The sequence below is a fragment of the Anoplopoma fimbria genome, chromosome 16, assembly GCF_027596085.1.
Source record: "Anoplopoma fimbria isolate UVic2021 breed Golden Eagle Sablefish chromosome 16, Afim_UVic_2022, whole genome shotgun sequence".
NCBI classification, from domain to species: Eukaryota; Metazoa; Chordata; class Actinopteri; order Perciformes; family Anoplopomatidae; genus Anoplopoma; species Anoplopoma fimbria.
In genome coordinates, this window is record NC_072464.1 from 6,889,201 (window position 1) to 6,910,035 (window position 20,835).

Sequence of the window (20,835 nt, forward strand, 5' to 3'; positions counted from 1 at the left end):
TCAGCAAGAAAGCCAATAACGGTATTTCCAAAATGTGCAGAAATGTATGTATAGGCCCTTCTAACAGCAGCCATTTTGACATGTCATTGCAGGGTAAACAAGGTGTGTAATGCATGATATATGGCCCTGTTCCATTTAGGTGGAGCAGGGTCCTGGAACACTGGCTCACTGACATGGTTGTAACATACTTAATAGAATGGGACCATAATTAATTTGATCACTTTTATTTGTGTTACCTGCTATGACATGTCAAAACGTCTGCTGGTGAAAGGGACTGTAGCTGCAAAACGAGTTACAAACACTTCAGTGAGCACTGAAATAACAACACAGTTTGAAAATAGATGCTTTTGTTCATGCGGTTTGGATCCGGGGAGAACTGTGGACTCTGCCAACATATTTCAATGCTGTACTTAGGTGTGTCTTTACTGTGTGTGCATACGAGCAGTTGCAGAAAAAAAACCTAATCTCAGTTTTAGGGTGGGAATGCTTTGTATTGATCTTGGATGAGATGTCGGCTGACCAAGCCTTTACCATATCAGGCAGAATTCAATAAAAGTCAGGTGTGGGCTTGAATACCTTCCAGCAGTGATCAAACAGTTCTTGCCTTAGTAGATCTCTCTGCGAAGGAATTACAGATAAACACATGCTTCATGCAAATCCTGTTGCAACACAATTAAAACATCACTTATCACCTATTTACTTGGTTTTAAAACATGTTATGTTGGGTTGATGTGAATGAAATATTTACAGTGATGCTGACAAAGAGATGGGTTTTAGAGAGAGGCAGCCAGGGACGCGGATGACCTCATTGTTGAAACAGGGATTTCCACATTTCCATTTCAGCGTGCCCCCTGCCATGACACAGAGCTCAGAAAACAAGAGGGGAGAGGAAAGGGGCAATCACAGGGCACACACACCCAGTCATACACACATGTAAGCATATAGGCACAGGGAAACACACACACATTGACCAGTTTTTTAACTTAAAGAAAATATTGGCTTTGATTCCTGAAAAACAAACACACTGGCCTTTTGATTTGGATTGAAATGTTATCTTCACTTACTTGTTTCGTTGCACGCACATGCACAAACACCCTCCCACACACACACCATACACGCCCCTCTATAACAATGCAGTCCAGTATAATTTGGTAGAATACAATACAAAAACACACACCGTGAAGTAGCCTTCACACATATTTATGCAAATGCAGCCAGGCATGCACAAAGTGGAATAGTTGGCAGTCACACGAAAAACACAAAGCAAGCAAGCATACAAGGAATGACACACACACACACACACACACACACACACACACACACACACACACACACACACACACACACACACACACACACACAGAGAGAGAGAGAGAGAGAGAGAGAGAGAGAGAGAGAGACACGCCAACCAACCCTACCTCTATTCTGTCAACAGGGCTAGGCCTGCACCGTCTCCGTGGCAACCATGCCCCTCCCTTTGGTTTGCAGGGGAGGTGTTTTGAAAGTTCAAATGTGTGAGTGTGTGTGTGTGTGTGTGTGTGTGTGGGGGGGGTAGAAAGGGGCGTGGATGCCGAATTAACTCCAAGAAGTACTATCACCCTGCCTTCAGTTCCCAGCTGGACCGAGTGACAGCTGCGTCACCAGAGAGTAAAACTACTGCCACCCGTGTCCAGGTGAATCAGCCCCGTTGAAGCGGGACATTTGAGCCCCCTGTGAACCATGGAAGAAGACGCGTCCCGCGCCGAGCCCTGCAGCGTCTCCGGCAGCACCCACACCATCCCGCAGCCCGAAACCACGGAGATCCTCCTCCCGAGCTTCAGCCATTCCTCCGCCCCGTCCTCCCCGACCCCGACCGGCACCCTCTCCCGGCTGGGCTTCAAGAGTCCGAGCAGCCCGACCGCGGCCGCGCCGGGCAGCCCGCTGGACCGCGGCCAGGTGAGCGCCATCACCGTGGTGGCGCTGCTGGACAAGCTGGTCAACATGATGGAGGCGGTGCAGGACAACCAGCAGCGGATGGAGCAGCGGCAGGCCGACCTGGAGGGCGCCGTGCGGGTCGTGCAGGGGGACGTGACCCGCCTGTCCAAGACCCACGTCAGCACCTCCAACAGCGTCAGCAAGCTGCTCGAGCGCTCGCGCAAAGTCAGCGGGCACCTGAAGGACGTGAGGGAGCGCATGGACAAACAGGCGGTGCAGGTGAAGAAGCTGGAGGCGAACCACAGCCACCTGCTGAAGAGGAACCACTTTAAAGTGCTCATCTTCCAGGTGAGGGAACATGGTGATAGGAAGACCACAAACATAGTAGCACTCTATCTTGCAAAGAGGATTTAGTAGCCTGTTACATTGGAATACATTACATTACATTACATTACAGTCATTTAGCAGACGCTTTTATCCAAAGCGACTTACAGGAAGTGTATTCAACATAGGTATTCAAGAGAACTACTAGTCACCAGAAGTCATAAGTGCATCTCCTTTCTTAAACAAGCATCTAAAAGCATAAACCAGAGCAAAAGTATAGTGCAGAGGCAAGTTACTACGAAGACAATAATTGCAACAGACTAATACGAATATAATAAGTGCTACAAACTACTACGAATAGGATAAGTGCAGTAAACGAATACGAATTCAATAAGTGCAGCGAACTGATACGAATACAGTAAGTGCAACAACTAATACGAATGCAATAAATGCTACGAGGGAGGCTCAGGGTAGTACTTCTTGACATTTATTACATTTAAATACAGTGCACTTTAAGTTTATTTCACATGTCAAAAGGAGCACTGCTGATCCTATGTGAACAGTAGCACAAAGTCTCATCTGGTTCTCCAACCTTTAAAAGAGTAGCCGGACAAAAGCAACCCAGGTGATGTCATAGTGACATCATTGGGGTTGCCTCAGCTCGGACATACTATTTGTAGCTAATAGAGGTCTTAGATACTAACTGGAGGTGTGGGGTGTTTGAAAAAAAGTTTGCATTTCAGGGGCCAACTTGATATAATCTAATGTAAGACATGCATTATGGGAAATGTATGATCCAGTCTTTTGGAGCTTGACCCACACAAGGCTTCTGCTCTTTCAATTTTTCGACCATTCCTGTTTTAAAAGTGTATCTTGGGAGTCCCCCTACTTTATAAAATGCAATACTAGATGACTGTACTACCTCTTTAAGGGTTGGGCATGTTATTTTATTTTTTTTCAAAGGATGAATTTGCACTCTGAACTTCATGAGGCTTCATTCAACTGTGTGTGTGTGTGTGTGTAAGTCCTATTTGCATTCAGATTTGACTGCAGCAGTAGGTGTGTCGGATGTGCGCACATTTCTTGTGTGCCTGGTTGGCACTGACACGTGATGTGCTCTAGGTGAGCAGCACTTTATTACATTTTGAACACTTCAAACTTGTTGAACAGGCCCAAGGCAGCATGTAGAGCTCAGTTCACCAATGCTGTGGGGAGCTGTTTGCTGTTTTCTGACTCTTGGATTATATTCCAAACTCACCTCTACTAATAGAAGTGTAAAAATACTGGATATGATCTGATTTATAAAGTTAAGATCGCAACAGATTTCATTTACATGTATGTAAGGCTCTTCCCTCTCGTTACCTATATGTGTGTGTGTGTGTGTGTGTGTGTGTGTGTGTGTGTGTGTGTGTGTGTGTGTGTGTGTGTGTGTGTGTGTGTGTGTGTGTGTGTGTGTGTGTGTGTGTGAGAGGGAAGAAGGGTGTGTCTGGGAAGGGAGCTATGGAGGATAATAGAGGACGGCTCAGACACTGACTTTGACTAGATCTGTTTACGCCCCCCAGTCATAACTCAGACAGACAGATGGCTTTTGGATGGATTTACCACTTTAACTGCCTTATCACACACCTGTGAGGGTAAAACTCTATACTGGCACTAAAAAGTGATAAACCTCCTGATTCCCCCGGGAAATTAGAAGTGGAAAATATCCTTAAACAACCCATCTCTCACTTATGTCAAGATGTAAAAAATAGTGAAGACTTCTGTTTACACAGCATGTAAGAGATCTTTAACTCCAACCTGCATTCTTGATGCGCATGATTATCGTGTGGTTGCCATGCAGGATGAAAGCAGTTCCATATTGTATTTGACAGATGCATTTCCACTCAACCCCCAACACCTCCTGATCTAGGCATTGGTCTCTGAGTATATGCTTTGCGCATGAATAAGTGCATGCCTTTTCATGCTTCCGTGTGTGTGTGTGTGTGTATGTGGGTGCGTCAGAGCATTTGCGTGCAAGTGTGTACCCAGGCGGCAAAAGGGGGGCCATTGTTGACACAGCCAGAGCCACTGAGAGCTCTTAACCACCGTTGTTATCTGGTTTCCCAGGTACTGAGGCTCTGTTGTTCGAATGCAACAGGTGCCAAGACCTTACTCTGTAACAAGGTGGCCCAGTGGGCGAGGCAGCGCCAATCGATTCGATTTGAATCCCCGGTCAGTCTTTATGTGCTGGAAGGGAGTGTCCTGTTGCTTTAAAGATAGTGAGAGTGCTTTCTTTCAATGCATTGTCAAATTCCACGTGTCCTTTGGATTTGTCACATTGTGTTCTCCTGGCTGCAAATAAATATCTCTCTGTTTTTCTCCCTTCTGTGCATCATGTTTACATGTTTAACCAGTGATTTGTACTTGATCTAATAAATTGATATTATCTGAGCAAGTAGGAGTGTACTTTAAAGTGTACCTTATGCATTAGGAATGCTGTGTTTCTCTAAACATGCTGACTTTTGCAGAGTTTAGTTCTTTTCCCTTTAAATTTGAGTCAAACGCGCAGCATTAGCAGATGGGTGTAGTAGGGCTAGGTATGTGTGGACAGCGTGTGTGTGCGTGCAGCTCGCCCATTGGATGTTATGCTGATGTGTTGGGTCAGGTGTATGCAGTTACAGAGCTGGTAAATGAGACTTGGCGTGCCCGAGGGGAGCAGGAAATAAAAGAACTGTTCAGCCCTTGTTCCTTTTCCTCTCTGAGCTTGTGTTGACTCTCTTCTGTGTCCGTCACTTTCTGCCTCACCTAATCTGTTTTTTGTTTTTTTGGGCCTCCAGTCTTGTGTCTTGTTTTTTTTTTTCTTCTGTTTTTTCTCCATTTGGTGCTGTGATCTAATTTTTCTTCTCTGATATCTTTTGGTTTGTCACTGTTTTTCACTCCTCTAATTGTTTCTTTATCTTGTGTACAAACTCCAACTTTCATGTGACCACTTTTTTGTCTTGTCGGTCCAGCCACCTGTCATGGTTCCCTGAGAGCACATGAAGGCACATGAAGGCACATGAAGGCACATGAAGGCACATGCTGCACGCTACTCTTTGATAACGCACATTTGCCGCATACCCAAGAGCCAAACTCTCTAGACCGGCCCTTTAGCTATTGGCTGAGAGGCCCTCCTCCCCCTTCCCCGCTCGACAAAAAATTGATCCAGAACACTCATCACCCTGTACGTGCCAGCTGAGGTGGAAACACAGAGGGGTTTATGGGTAAACGGCCACTGTTAGAGGGAGCAGGGGTCTGTACCCGCTCCAGGCTTTGGCCACGGTCAGTCAGAAATGGCATCGCTGTGTGCCGCTCCGCTGCGTTCCTGTGCATAACAAGGACTAATGAGGACTTAATTACCGACGCTTGGCCCTTGTTTGTTTGTTTTTGTGCACCAGTGCTTTTCCTGTGCCCACATGGCCCTCCCCTCTCCGGGCCTTGTCTCTTGCACACACATACACAAAATACAGAGTGTACATAATTCCCAGCCATCTGAGGTTCCAGAGAGTAAAAATTGTTTTGGTCATTACTGTTGGGAAAGGCAAAATGTTTCATTTAGGATTGCAGATATTTGTTCATTCTATTATTTGTCACACAGATTAATTTCATAGGCTCATTACCTGAGTTTTTAAATATCAACAGTCACCCTCCCTGGGGATCTTACAACTTATCTTAATTGCATCGGCGTGGTATGCTACGTGAAATATACGGCATATTTGGAATTTCCTTTCCTGCGACAGAAGTAATTTATTCCTGAGTAGTTCCTAATCTCCCCATCTGTGTTTATTCCACAGGGGAATTTCATCACAACAAACAAGTCAGCCACAATGGCAAATTGAATTTGAACGCCGTGAGAATTGCATTTGTCCTCCCGCCATCGCACATGTGGGCCCTGTTCAGAGTTTTTGCTTGATGTTTAGCAGCAAGAAGGGAGTTGTTGAGTGTGGTCCCCCCGTGGTAGGCCAGGAAGAGGATTCTTCTGCGTCTCTAAGTTGACATGAATTCATCGATTGTGAAACCTCACACCATGACTCATCATACAGTTCAGAAGACGTTTACAACAGTTGAAAGGTTTTGAGTGATTGGCCTCGCTGCAGTCATTGTTATTTTTCTTTGCTTTGCTACCGATCGTCATAGCGCTTATGTACATCGACACTTGACCAAAGGTTGTGACTTAATCTTAGCTTTCAGCAGCAGGAAGTAAAAGCAGTTGTTATACACTCTCCTCATACCCTGAGATGGAGGACAAACTGGTAATTCTGTGACAAGCCTCGCCCCAAGCTGTTACCTTTTCAGCTTTAATGACTCAAAGCTCACAACTCTGAAGGTAAACGAAGCTTAATAAAGGCCGAATGAATAAGTCAGATATGACAGATCCCTTTGGGTCCCATCTTGTGCTTTCAAATCCAGTGAAGCTTTGCTACAAAGGAAACCTTAAAAAGGTAGTTAAGAGTTAAACTTGAATATAGAGCACTTATTCAGCCTCATCCGACACAATATGTTCATATGCAGTGTGATATTTGAGTGTAATTATAGTGCACATATTGCGTGTGTTCAGTGCAGAATCTTCCATTATAAAATCATATCCATTCCCACAGGTTAGAGCAGGTCGTTGGCTAGGGGCTACAGCTCAGATTAGTTGTGTGTTTTCCTCCACCAGGTGATATATAGCACCATGTTGTAGCCTAAAGCAGTGCTAGCTGTTTCAGTGCATTCACACATTCTGGGGCCACATTTTCCCGAGCTTTAACCCATGGAGAGTTTCAAGTAATAGGGTAGTTGACTGAAAGTAACTGCGATTTTACAAATATTGCCACCCGTGTTCAGAAACATTAAATAAAAAGAAAAATGATTGTGGTCCTGGAGCCAGGGTTACTTTAAGATATACAATGTGACGCTGTATTTTTCATTTGCTGATTATATAACCAGTAAGCCTGCATTACAGTAATGCTACCAAGTGGCCAGAAAAAAATGGCCTGGTATGTTTGCTCAAACCACGGGATACGTTGGATTTCAACATTTTTGACCAAAATAAAGTTTAACAAATACGTTCATATCAGCTTCACGCTTACAGAAACGCACAATGACAAGTGGTTAACATTGTGAAATGATTGGTTTGGTTTGGGCAACAACACATTTCGGTTAAGTAAAAAAGAACTTCATGGTTGGTTACCAAAAAAGATAACCTAATCTAACAACGTAACTCACGCAAATAGACAACATCTGCCCTGCGCAGACTTTCTTATGTAACATTTCGCAACAAGCGCACCAACCTATACCTATAAATGGTAAAGTCAACGTTTAATTTGACACTAAAAGCGGTCTTGTGGGTAATATTTCTGTGTTTTCTTGATCCATCCACCAACCACACCACCCTTGGTTAGCTTGCTTGCATGTTAGCCTCATCATTATACCAAGTACTTTTATACCACGTAACTTTCAATAACTGCTCAAAATACTTTGCACAGAATGCAAAAACATTCACATCCAATGTGGCCTATCTGTTGTTTGCAGAAATGCACAATGGCAAAAACATTCCTGGCGACTGGGCTGACTAAGGTGGTTAGTTTTCTCTGCAGCAAGTAGTGTAAAGGAATACAGTTTGAGATTTAAGTATTACAGGTACTAATCCCAGTAACCTTTCATTACTTTTACATTTTGACGGACTGGCTTTTTTGCTGGAGTGAAATGGGACAGTTAACGTCAAATTTGTGTAGGCGTGCTAAGAGCAGAGACATTCATGAGAGGTGTTAGCTTTGCGCAGGGTGTGGGAGGCAGCTAGCTTCCACATAAAGTTTAGAAATACGCATGCCATTAATTCCAAAAGTTTTTATATTTTCATGTTTTATCCTCTAACATTAGCCAGTGATAAGCCTACATTGTTGGTTTTTGTTCAGAGTTGGAGGGTGTGTGAACTCTACATCCTCACTGTGAAGACAGGGCCTAGCTAGCTATTGATGGTCAGTCGATACCCTTTGATCCTATCTGGCTGCTCGTTTAATCACAATGTCTCTAATTGTCTCTAATTCTACTCGTACTTAATACTAAAATTGTGACGTGTGGTGGAGGCTTTGGAGTTGTGAGAATGCAACTTTAAATCAACAATCTAGCTGATTGTATCGCGTCTTTTTTAGACAAGTAGCTAGCAGTTGAATGACATGGATAGTGAACAATAGTCATAACATCCAATTAAAATGGGAGGAAATGAGATTGTAATAGACCTTTTTAATGGCAGACATTTTTACATGTCGTAGTAAAAGCACAGCCAGTTTCAGGGCTCTGGTATTGCGCATGTTAGCTTCCTTGGAATGGCTTATTGTGTTATGGTACGAATATTGTTTGGAACACATATACAAGCCTGGAGTCGAAGGAGAATACTTCTGTCAGAAATATCCCAATTAGATATATTCCACAAATAAAGCAGCCCTACTACTGACCACGAGTATGTGACTTTCACATATTGTGTCCTTCACGGTATACAAGTTGTGAGTGAGAGTTTAAGCACAAGGTCTGGAAGAGTGCTTTGATCGGAGAATAAACTGGCCTCATGGTGAAAATAGTCTAACCTGACTGTGTAGCCTTTTAGGCATGCTTTCTAAATGAACAAAGGTTTGTTAACAGCACGGCTTCTAGCTTTGTCTTCATTTGTATTTTCCCTTTGGGCTTCATTCCTCAGGTAATCCTCTGGGTTTTCAGAAAAAAATAAATTAAGAGCGGAGATGTGTAAAAGAGACATACATATAGGGAGAAAAATGATGTGCAGAAGGAAAAAGACAAAATTTGGTCGATTCATTTTAACACGAAAAGAGTGAGTTTGGATAGGAGATTATACTTAAGCAACCTGTATGGGAGAAAGACATGAATGTGAAGAGGGAAGCATTACCTTAAGTGCTTGCTCTTCCGCATGACATCAGATTCAGGTTTGACAACTCTGCTCAACTGTTTCAGTCCGTGAGGCAAAGGCAAACCGCAGATTCCTGCAGTGGAAGACTAGTTGTAACAGCTTCATTGACACAAAAAAAGTGCTGACGAAGTTGCAAAGCCTGAGCGAGCCCCTGTGACAGACTGGTGATAGACTACTCAACTTGTTTTTGAGTCATTTTGGCTTTTGTGTCATTTTCATTTGCCATAAACTAAAAGCTGATGCAATAAAAGAACATGCTAAGCAATGGGGTTGATAGATAAATAAAGGTGGCAGCTATTAAGATAGTTTAGCATGTTTTTCATGATGCCAGAGGAATAAATAAGGTAATGACATTAAGCTCACTTTCTTTTGAGCTTTCTCCTTTCTCTTTCAAACTCACACAGCATTATAATTAGATGCATGTGTTGACTTACTGAAGGAATAGAGTTAACTAAATGGTTAACAAAACTGCTGGGAGGTTTTTTTATGCTGGGACTCAAGGTCCAATGAAACAATCAAAAAACATGAAACCAACTATCCCCATTTGACTCCTCCTGTCACCTCCCCTATTTTTCTCTTCTCAGAAGTCCATCTACGTGTCTGCTCCTTCTTGACTTTTTAAACCTCTGTGTCCATGATTCAATCCGCTGGCCAAGGCCACAACATCCACGGAGGGAAAAGGGAAAACAATATCCTGGTTCACGGTGTCCCTATTTCTCTGCCCTTCAATAAAACATGAAAATATACAACATGTGTTGTATGACTTCCGGGCTTCACTGTGGACTCTCACTGCGCTTTGACCTCCATATGGGGTAAACATTTTTGACAATTGGTGGTAGGCTTATCAAAAATGCTCATGGTATCTCCGCACAGCCCTTATCAAACAATGGCTCTGATACACACAGAGGGGATTGTGCTGAAACAATGTGCAAAGAGGGGTATCAGGGAGGTTTCGAACAAAAGAGCTAAAGAGAGATTAACATGCCCAAGGAGCAGAGCGAAAACAGGAGCAACAAGAACCGTCAATGTGCAGGAATGTGTTTCGGTGCCAAGACTTAAGACATTCTACCTCATTCATCAGACACGCAAAAAGGGAAGGCGCACAACGTGCACGGGTTAAGCAATGCGATCAGGTTGACGTAGAGGATGTGCAGTAAGTGACAAGGAGCGCCAACAAACCATGTGGTCATTATAATGCATGCCTTGCCATGTATGAAATTCATTATGAGAACTGGAGGGCAAATATCGCACAACATGAAACACATCATCCTGCGAAGTGCAAGGGCTGCTATCCTGTAAATTATGGGCTGAGTGAACAGACGTCCTGCTTCATCATTTATGTCATCAGGAATAAACGGCGCCTCCCTGGTTTGCCGCGATCTCCGTTCTGCCGGCACGTCAGCATGACATCGCTGCTGAATTGCTTATTGTGTTGTGTGATTACACAAGCTTGGGAGGCCAGTAAACAAGTTGTGGGTTTTTTTTATTCTTTCGGGGAGGTAGATACGGGAGGGGTGCGCATAGGAAAGAATGCCATAACTTGTTATGCAAAGCTTTATGGGTAACGGGCCAAGATGCATGATTCAGTATTGGCATGAAGTCGCTGATTTATGGTACTTGGAATCATATTTATCACAATTTGAATGGTGTTAGGATAAGAGCCTAACAGTATAGAATTTGTATGTGCAATTAAAAGTGCAAGGCAGTGAATACACGCCATTGCACATTGTACAGTACATTGGGAGTTTATCATGTTACCCACTCCCATGACAAAAAACAGAATTCCATTTCCTGTCCTTCCTTTCCTCCTTCCTTCCTCAGTCCACAGATGGCTCTTCGTGCACATTTCGGGTGGGGGTGGAGGGGGGTGGGTATCGTTACGCAACAAGCTGGGGTTAACTGTAAAACCCTTCACTGCACTGTAATGGGAAGGATGCAATCAAAACATATAACTGAGGAACAATTTGCACATTTATTTAAGGTATTCAGAGGCCTTTTGTTTGAAATGTGCAGTACAAAAGAAGTCTATCAATCAATAAGAGGCATCTGAAGCATTTCTATATTCTTTGACTGCGATCTCTGTTCTGCCTGTTTTTATAAACTAAGCCTCCTGTCTTTCTCATACTGCAACAAAATAATTGCAGTCCCAAATGTGCACACACATGCATTTCTGTGTGTGTGTGTGTGTGTGTGTGTGTGTGTGTTGGTTATGGTGTACCCTCTCATTGGTGTGGTCCAATGGAGCCAGAGGCACCTGACTCACTGTGCCAACACACCTGTACTAACCTGGTCTGTTAGGATAAAAAAAAACAACTCCATTTATCATCTGAAGGGATAGTTAAACACACCTGTTCAACTTGCTCACTTTAATACAAATGACATTTGAACTAAAATATGAACAACAATAATGCTGCTGGTTTCTGAAATAGATCTCAGTCATGGCAGCAACAGTAACCTACAGAATAACTTCCTCTTTAGCGGTTTTGCCAACAAAATAAAAGCACAAAAACATGTTTTTTCTTCAGTTTTACAAAACAAATTAAGAAAAATAATGACTGAGTGTCTGTCACAGATTCCAGTTGCATGTCTTTATTAATCTATTTCTCAAATCAGCAATTGACCATGTTCCTGCCCGACATCTCATGGTTTTGAAAAAAAATTGTCCCAAAGCCAGACTTACTTTTGAATTACGGTATGGTTATTTTAAAGGGAACTTCAGCACAGTGGTTCTTTAAGCGTTCAAGGTTCTTTAACATCAGCACCCTGAAATGCTCACATTAACAATGTCAGCATGCTGTTTGGGAGGCATAATGTGTAGCAGGTTCACCATCTTCGTTTTGTGTGATAGCGTGCCTAAGTTTGTTAATTAGCACCAAACACCAAGTTCCCAGCCGAGGCGGATGGGACTGGCGTGAGTTGCAGATGCGCACACACATGCACATAAACAAAGGCAAGAGAACAGATGCAAGACAACCAGTACAGGGTATCATTACACACATGGTATAAACAGTCACCCACAGGGTAACGTGAGCCCATCTGAGCTCCTTCAATCAGTTGGCCACTCCGTCCTGCCCCGCCCTGATCTCTCCCTGTTCCAAAAGACCAGGAGACTGGCTGACACAAGCTCGGGCTTAGTAACACCTTGCAGGACTTGCAATTAGATGGCAGTTCTACCATGCAACTGTTAAATGAGATCTTGAGCTCCATTACGTGGGCGTTCGAAAATATCTTGGAAGAGTGTGCCCTTTATCGAACTGTCACACTAAATTAACTTAGTTTTTTTGGTTTGCTCCAAATGTAGTTTAATTCATTTTCATCTTACTCTTTTGAACACTTTTTGTAAACAATGGCCGATGTCCTACGTGACTACACAAAATACGCACTGGCTCACAGAGATTCAAACACACACACACACACACACACACACACACACACACACACACATACATATAACATTCTCAGTGGCTAATGAGTGCTTGCTTAGAGGATGCATTAATTAACATGCTTCCCAAGAGAAAATTGCCAGAATGTGAGGTCTACACACACACACACACACACACACACACACACACACACACACACACACACACACACACACACACACACACAGGACAGACCCAGGTCAAATGATATTTAGGAAGATTTTGTTTGTTCTTGCTTGCTTGCCAAGACGGTTGGGGGTTAAACTGAGGACACACTCATTTCAAGTTACTGATGCGCAGCCAAACAACGGAAACAGCATTTTTACCAGTCAAAGCAAATAAAAGATGAAGACTAAGAGCCGGATTAAGTCAGTGTTGGGGGGGGGGGGAGGCCATGATGAACATTGGTGACTCTTGCTGTGTGATTAGTATAAGCACTCATCAACTCGAATTGACGTGAGGTATTGGTTGTATTTATCACCACAAGTAAATCAATCAATAAAACTGCACTGATACTGCTGCAGGTGTAGTACAGTGTGTAGAAGGAGGGCTCGGTTTTCATTGGAGGGCGTTTGAGTTTCAGTAGTTGCCTCCCACACACCCACAGTGATTATCAGAGAATATAGCAAACATGTTTGAGCCAAATCTGAAAGTCTTTGGCGTGCCCAGACTGGAGCAGAGGAGTCACGGTTGAATCTTCAGGAACCTTAACATCACCAAACAGTTGAGGATGATTAGTGTTTATCATCAGGGAATGTTCCACCGAGGCTATATTGACATATTTTAATCCTGACCAGTCCGATTAGGTGGGCGTTTAACCCTTACTCTATCTCTAACTTCAAGCTGATTAAAACTTTTTGACTCTATCTGAAGTTGTACACAGAAAAAAGGGAGTTAAGCTTAACATTTGGAATGATATATTTTTTACTACAAGCAAGCTCTCTGGTATTTCTCTGTTCCATGTAACGTTCCCGGCACTATAGCTGTTCCCCACATAGTTCCTGACTCTCTGATCTGATTCTGCATGGACACGTTGAGATCCTCACAGTCTCTCTCTGGGTGTGGCGCAGTGTGAGACCGACAGCAAAATGGGGCATTCAGATCCTGCTAATTCAGATATGGCATGAGGGAGCTACAGAGAACAAAACAGAAAGGGAGGAATTACAGTTAAACCAAACAAGCAGTGGTAACCAGAGCTATATCCCAAGGTGCTACCTTTGTCTTTTGGGGGATTTCAAGTTACAAACCTGCAGTTCATCACAACTCCCTGTTTTTTTGGGGGGGACGTGACATACCTCTAGTGGTTGTTGGCGGGGAAAAGAAACTCAGGAAATGTCAACACACACACACACACACACACACACACACACACACACACACACACACACACACACACACACACACACAGACAGGCAGTTTCTTGATGATTTACTAGTGTTACCTTTGGGGAGGAACATCAGACAGTAAATTTAGGATAATTTAGAATTGATACCAGTAATATTTGTAATCCATCAACTAAGTACTACCTCCTACTGTACTATACATGGTGCTGTATGTTTTTTAAGAGCACATATTCATTGTTTTTTCTCTTCCCCCATAAACGTGGCCCTGACAGATTTATCAGCATTGACTGGGAGTTACCTAACATGCTTGGCACACACCTGAACTGTGAATCATGTCTGCATGTTTGAGATCAAGGCAAGAGGTATCAGGTGTCTGAAAAGTGGTCAGATTGGGGGGGGTTCTACATGGCTTTCCACCTGTCAAAAGCTTTCCATACACTAAGGAGCACTGTGAACTGCTGTTGATGAGACTAGGGTAAAACAGCAGTTGGCCATTATCCCGAGTGCTCATTACAAATGGGCACAGGTCTCCCATGGACAGAGCTGATGCAATCAGTAAATTGAAGAAAGTGATGCAAAAGTTCTTGGAAGTGTTCTTGGAAGTGTCTTGTAGTATTTGGCTCTATAGTAGCAATATTGATTGGAACTTTTAATCACTGCGGGAGTACTTAAGTAATAGCGTGTCGATATTTGCTTGAATGGGCTAAAGACAGAGTGCAGGTACAATACCCCTGTCTTTTTAAGCAGAAACTCACCATTGAGTGTTGAGTGAAGAACAGACAGGAGGCAGGACTCCTCTCGACCATCTGGTCGGCCCAGTACACAAGTATGTGCTAGTGACACCCCAGGAAAGATGCATTGCTCACTCCTTCAACAACCTTTGGCGCATTTTAAGCATTAATATAATGTCTTAAGAGCTGCCATGCCACGCATTCTTTGAAATGCAGTCATACTTTAATGCAGACTCACTCTTACAAGCATGGTGTACAGAAACCACTATTGTTTCAAAGTTTGTCATTCCAACATGTACTGGTGATGACACTGGTAAGTGATGCTGACATATCCGTAGGACTGCATATAGTTTAAATTCCAAGTTGTTGCCACAATGTTGCACCTTTTTACGATGCTACTGTAGTCCTAGCCCAATCAGAAAATGACTGTACCAAAACTGCATTCATAGGCATGTTGTGTACCTGAACTTTAAACATAAAAATGTGCCGTACACTGTGCTGTATTTAGTCAACACAAAACCACTTACAGATGATGTCATTGAGAGCGTTTCTCTCTGAGCATTTCAAATGTGTAGTGGAGTATGTCAACCACTGAAGCTGCTCCTCCACTCGCCGCTCACTCCTGGGTGTGAAAGGATGGGGGCAGTTAGGGGGTTTGGAACTCAAGCTCATAAATCCCCCAATGGAGTGGAACGTTGTGTATGAGCGTGACTGTGCCAGCATGTGTGTGATTGCGTGATTGTGCACAGATGAACGGGCAGCGAGGAAGAGGGAGGAAGCAGAGACTGGGGAGAAACAAATTGAAACTGTGGGTATTGAACTTACTGCTCTCCATTTCACTCTGTTTATGGTCGTCAGAGTGTTCATGGATGGCAGGTTAGAGGAAGAGAGAGACATAAAAAAAAAGTTTGGCTCGTGCAGAGAAACAGGTGGAATTCCTCAGATGATCAGAAGACTGGCGAGGCATGCAGAGGCTGGCTTCCTCAGTCCTCAGGAGGCAGGCCAACCCGCACCCTCTTCCTTCTAGATCAGAGGTCACCAACCTTTTGTGAGATTGAAAGCTAATTGAAGGGTAGAGGGTAACATGGATGGCAACTTGTTTGATGTCATCTTCTTTCTATAATCTTAGCTTTTAATAATGAATATTATGCATGTAATAAGCTACATAAGGAGTCTGTTTGTGTTTACTGATCACAGTTAAAATGATGCCTCACAATCATTATTAATAACATTGTTGCTCAGCACTCACAGGCTACATGTAGCGTGGGACGGTTGGACTTCGTCCACTGTGATAAGACGATGTATCAAAAGTGACAATGACAAGCGTAGCTTTTCTACCCAAAGTTTGCATTGTTCAGCTCTAGTCAAGCAGAAAATAACACCAAACAGCGCCGCTAGACCAAACTATACCGGTGACTAATGCTTTTAAGAAAAAGCCCTGCGGGCGACCCATTTACTCCCTGCGGGCGACCAGGCACTCGCAGGCAGCATGTTGACTACTCCTGCTGTTGTATTAAAAGCAGACAGGCGTTTACAATCGCCAAGCCATGGCCAGAAATAATCATAAACAATTTTATGGGAATACGTGTTTGAAAGTACACATGTGATTTCTTGACTTTGATCATCACGGTTAGGAAATCCATTGAAGTCATAAAAACTTGTTAAGATGGCTAAAGTCTAATCCTCACCATACATAACCAATTCAAACATCAAGGGAATTGTCAAATATCCGGTTAAAGCTATTATGCTTATTCTTAACTGATCAAAGTAACCGTCCTGTTTCTGTCCCTCTGTTTCCCAATAGGAGGACAATGAGATCCCCTCCAGTGTGTTCGTCAAGGACTCCCTCAAGACCCCACAACCAAGCCAGTACGATGCAGAATCCATCCTTCCTGCTCCGTCTGTTACCGGCTCCATCGATGGCAGCCGTGCTAATGAGGAGGGTCTTCAGTCCATTACCCTTTCCTCCGATGAAGAGGATTACCTTCCAGTACACCACGAGGAGGACGAGATGTGTATGGGCGAGGGTGCAATGAGTCCGGGCACTTCCCACTCCTTCGAGAGAAGGGCTGACAAGTTCAAGCGCAACAGCCTGAAGAAGGTTGATAGCCTCAAGAAGGCCTTCTCACGTCACAGCATCGAGAAGAAGGTGAACCAGATCACCACCAAGATCGTGCCTCCAGAGAAGCGTGATAAAATCAGGAAGAGCTTCACCCCTAATCAACCCAAGAGCCCGACTGCCAAGTCTTCCTCTTTCAAGGTATCTCCCATGACCTTCAACGTCAAGAAGATCAGAGACGGCGAGGCCCCCACACAAGACAAGGGCTTACCTGGGGACGAAGACCACGTGGAGATTCCTGCTCTGGAAAGCTTTGATGGAGAGATTCCCTTTGCAGAGGTGCATACCCAGGAAGGAGTTGTGGAGAAGATGCTGAGTCCCTCCACCCCGGAGAGCATGAAGGCACAGCTGGCAATCAACGGAGAGGCACCGAGCATTGAATGCGAGATGAATGGCGATCGTTCCGCTGGCCTGGCAGTTCCAGAGCTTGATGAAGATGTTGGTGAGGAGGAGGAAGATGAGGAGGGAGAAGGGGAGAAACACAAAAGCCCTGTTGAGGCCGCAGCGGAAGCCAAGATTCCCACTGCAACAATTACTGTAGAGCAAGTGTCTTAATATGATTTAATTTTAGTGAGCAGCAATTTTAGTTTACCATTCTTTCTTTTCTTGCAAAAAAATTCAACATTCGTAAACACCCAGCAGGGACAAATTATCCCTCCATTGTAAACAGCCTTTCAATTTTGCCATAAACCCCCATATACACTAGAAACATACTCTCAGCTTCCTATGATAGTCTATGACACAGACTGTATGAGCAACTGGGTTCACAACTAGGCCTCTCTGTGTATCCGGATCCCGTTCAAGTGCTTCCTAAACCCTGTAGCAGGGCGGTCCAAAGAAAGCACCATTCCACCGATGTACCTTAACTGTAACTTACTCCCATCAACTGGTGCCCACACCGTCAATAGGGGCACATCTCCAGGGCGCTGGGCCAACTATCTCCCTACTGCTGTGTTTGTCTGCCTCTGGAGCTCTCTTCCTCGCTGACAAATAGCCTATTCGTTCTTTGTGTTTTTTTTTTCTTTTTGTGAGAATAAATAGTAAATCTTTGGCTACAGTGGTACTACTCACTGCCTGTTGAAGCAGTGTGTTGCCAGGTTGTGCTCGAGTTGGAATGGGGAGGTTCAGGAGTTTTCAGTGAAAAGGCCCCGGGGTTTTTTGTAGTGAACTAGAGGTTGTTTACTAAATTCTTTTGGACCTATGTTGAAAAAAACAGCCCAGATCTTAACTTACAGGTTGATATTCTTCAGTTGTGTGAGTGCCGAGGTCTTGTCTCCTGTCCTTTATCTGCGCTCGACAAATTTTGTATTACTTACATATTGACATATCTAGAATACCACGTGCATTTGTGTTTGCCAATTCAGTAACCCCCAGGTGCAGACAATTAGAATAGATAGCAAACAAAAGAGTCTAAATGTTCTTGACAATCACACTAATTAAAAGAGAGATAAAAGATAAATACCAGTTAACATGTTTGTGCTTAATTACACTGACGCAAATGAAGGACATCGTTGCGGGATAGAAGCTACTCTAAATGCCTAGACAAATTATTGACACAAAGAAACCTGCAGGTTTAAATACTGACATACTAAATGTCCCTTTGACAGCCCTTTGTCTTCTCTGCAGGGCAAATTTGTATGTTTCTGTACAGGAATTATTTTTTGTTTTTCTCTTTGTGAGGCACACTACTTCCCAGGTATTTACAGCTTAAACACTATAAAACAGTAACTTTACGATAACTGCCTTGAGTGTGTGTACTTTATACAGTGAATGTTGTATCTGTGAATTTGTTTTGAGTTACTATATGATACTTTGGTGTTTGTAAGTCGTCTTTTTTCTTTCAGGCATCCACGGTGAAGTGTTTCATATGTTTAAGACGTAAACACTATCTTATACATTTGCCAGCGCACCATCACTAAATCCCCTCCCCCTACATACATTCACACACACTCCTACAGTGCCTTTTACCTTGCACAAGTTGGTATGAGTAACTGAAGTCCTGAAGGGATGGATTGTTTTTGTAGATAAGAGTGATAGAAAGACACAGCTGAATTTTTTTTTCTTCTTCTGAGGAATTCCTTCCAGCTGACACTTTATGGAGCATAGTAACGGGTTGATACTGAATAAATTAAAAGCTGAGAACGTTTAAGTCAGAAGGAGGTGCAAACTCACACACAATCAACCTCATGTTTGGAAGTCATGCTGGAATTTTTTTTTTTAAAAAAGTGCCCTTCCTCTTGTTGCACACCATTAGTGCTATAGCAGCCTTAATAGCAGGTGTCCAATGCCAGGACTCCCTAAAAATAATTTAGCAAGTGGTACCAGGTGCCAAGGATCCAGACACTAGAGAGGTCACAGAAGTGGATAAAGCAAGAGGACAGCATTCCTAGCTTTGATAGATGACTCCTGCTCAGCCCATTTTTCATGCTCTTGGCCTCCTTGTTTAGACTGTGCAAAGGGTGGGAGACGCTCTGTGGAGCCACAGGTGTTCCGCCCCTGTAGAGGTTCCTGGGCATGAGCTTGTAGTGGAAAGGGGTCAAGTTTGGGTGTTTGAAAGAACTTAAGTGATTGGAAAGGAGGATAAAGTTGCCGTGGGGTTGCGCGTAAAATGTAAACGCATGTAAAATTGTGAGAGTCTGAAATGCATTAAACCATGGGAACTAACTGTGCAAAATAAATAAATAAATAAAATCATACTTCTTTGAGGTCTGATGAACACAGGAGAAAAGTAGTGCACATGACATAGCATAAATATCTTAAACTATTTTTTGACTTAAAGCCTTTCACTCTATGTGCTTTGTGAATTACAAAAATTAACCTGCCAGTTTGCTCAATGGGATCTGTAAGGAGAAAAATAAATAAATAGACATGAATGATTTTAAAGAACTTGTTACCTGTGTTTATTTTTACTTTGTCATTGTGAGTTGTTGTTTTTTTTCCCGTTATAAATCCACTCTGTTTAAATCATTTTACTGAAAAGGGATTGAACACTAGGCTTATGTGTGCATTCTTTGTACTGTAGAGGTTAAAATGTGACTGGCTTTGAGGTATTTCCTGCTTATCCATGCAAATGTGTTACTTTGGTGATATCTCTGTCTGCCAATGGTAAAAATGCAATACCTAGATTTGTGTTTGTGTGTTAATGCCGTTTTTATTTGTCTTGAAATTACACTGTTTCATTTTGATCATATGTGAGAGCTGTTTTTTTTTTTTTTTTTTTTTTGTTAAAAGTTCAAACACCAGATACCTACAACATTCGTCAGGAAGTGATATCGTGTTTTAACATCATCTTTGTTCATACAGAGTTCTTACTTTATAGCCTGTTTATTAAGATACCCACTTCAACCAAAGACGTTTCCTTCACAGCAGAAGATTCCCTGCCACCTGAGTGTTTAAGTGAACTCCTCCTGCCACTTGTTTCAGGCATCTTGTAAACATGCAGGTATTTCCTTTCAGAATTTAGTATTGTATACATCAATAAAGATTTTATAACATTCAAATATGGCCTGTGCTCTTTATTTGCAGTCTGTGAGGTTAAAGGAGATGAGTAACGATGAGTCACACCTTTCACATTTAAGTTGTATAAAAATTAATGTTCAGTGGATCATTGGCGTCGTGACTTGAATGTTTGACCTATTGTGCCCAAGGAAACATAGTTAGGATTGCTGGCGTTTAGGCCACCACAAGTTTGAAACAACAGTAAGTCAAAGAGTTGTAGTCTTGTAAACCTGAGTGTAGGTAATTGGGTAGTAAAGGATTAATCTCAGTGGAGGGAGCGGTTCGATTGCTCAACCCCTATTTACATAGCTCAGTTTGTGGAAAATCAAGATAAGTCTGAGCCACGACAAAGGATTGCTTCACCCAAATTACAAAATAACCTTTAAATAACTTATTCTCAATAAATCTAACCAGAAACAGAGTCTCCTGTGGCTCAGAATAATGCTCAAAACACACTGTAGTTTTGATAGCAAGCACTTCCTACAGAGGAAGTTGTTCTCATGAAAACTATTGACAGTTCTGTGAATGTTCTGCTCGTTTTTTTTTTAATTTCTTTTTTTCC

The 20,835-nt window shown here is 42.9% G+C and overlaps 1 protein-coding gene across 1 annotated transcript; it reads left to right on the forward strand.

The window, feature by feature from the left end:
• Nucleotides 1-1,604: 1,604 nt before the first annotated feature.
• cavin2a (caveolae associated protein 2a) lies at nt 1,605-20,275 on the forward strand. Its single transcript, XM_054615246.1, has 2 exons — nt 1,605-2,262; nt 16,461-20,275. Exons 1-2 carry the CDS (start codon nt 1,720-1,722, stop codon nt 17,328-17,330), a joined length of 1,413 nt encoding a protein of 470 aa, XP_054471221.1. The 5' UTR covers nt 1,605-1,719; the 3' UTR covers nt 17,331-20,275.
• Nucleotides 20,276-20,835: the final 560 nt, after the last annotated feature.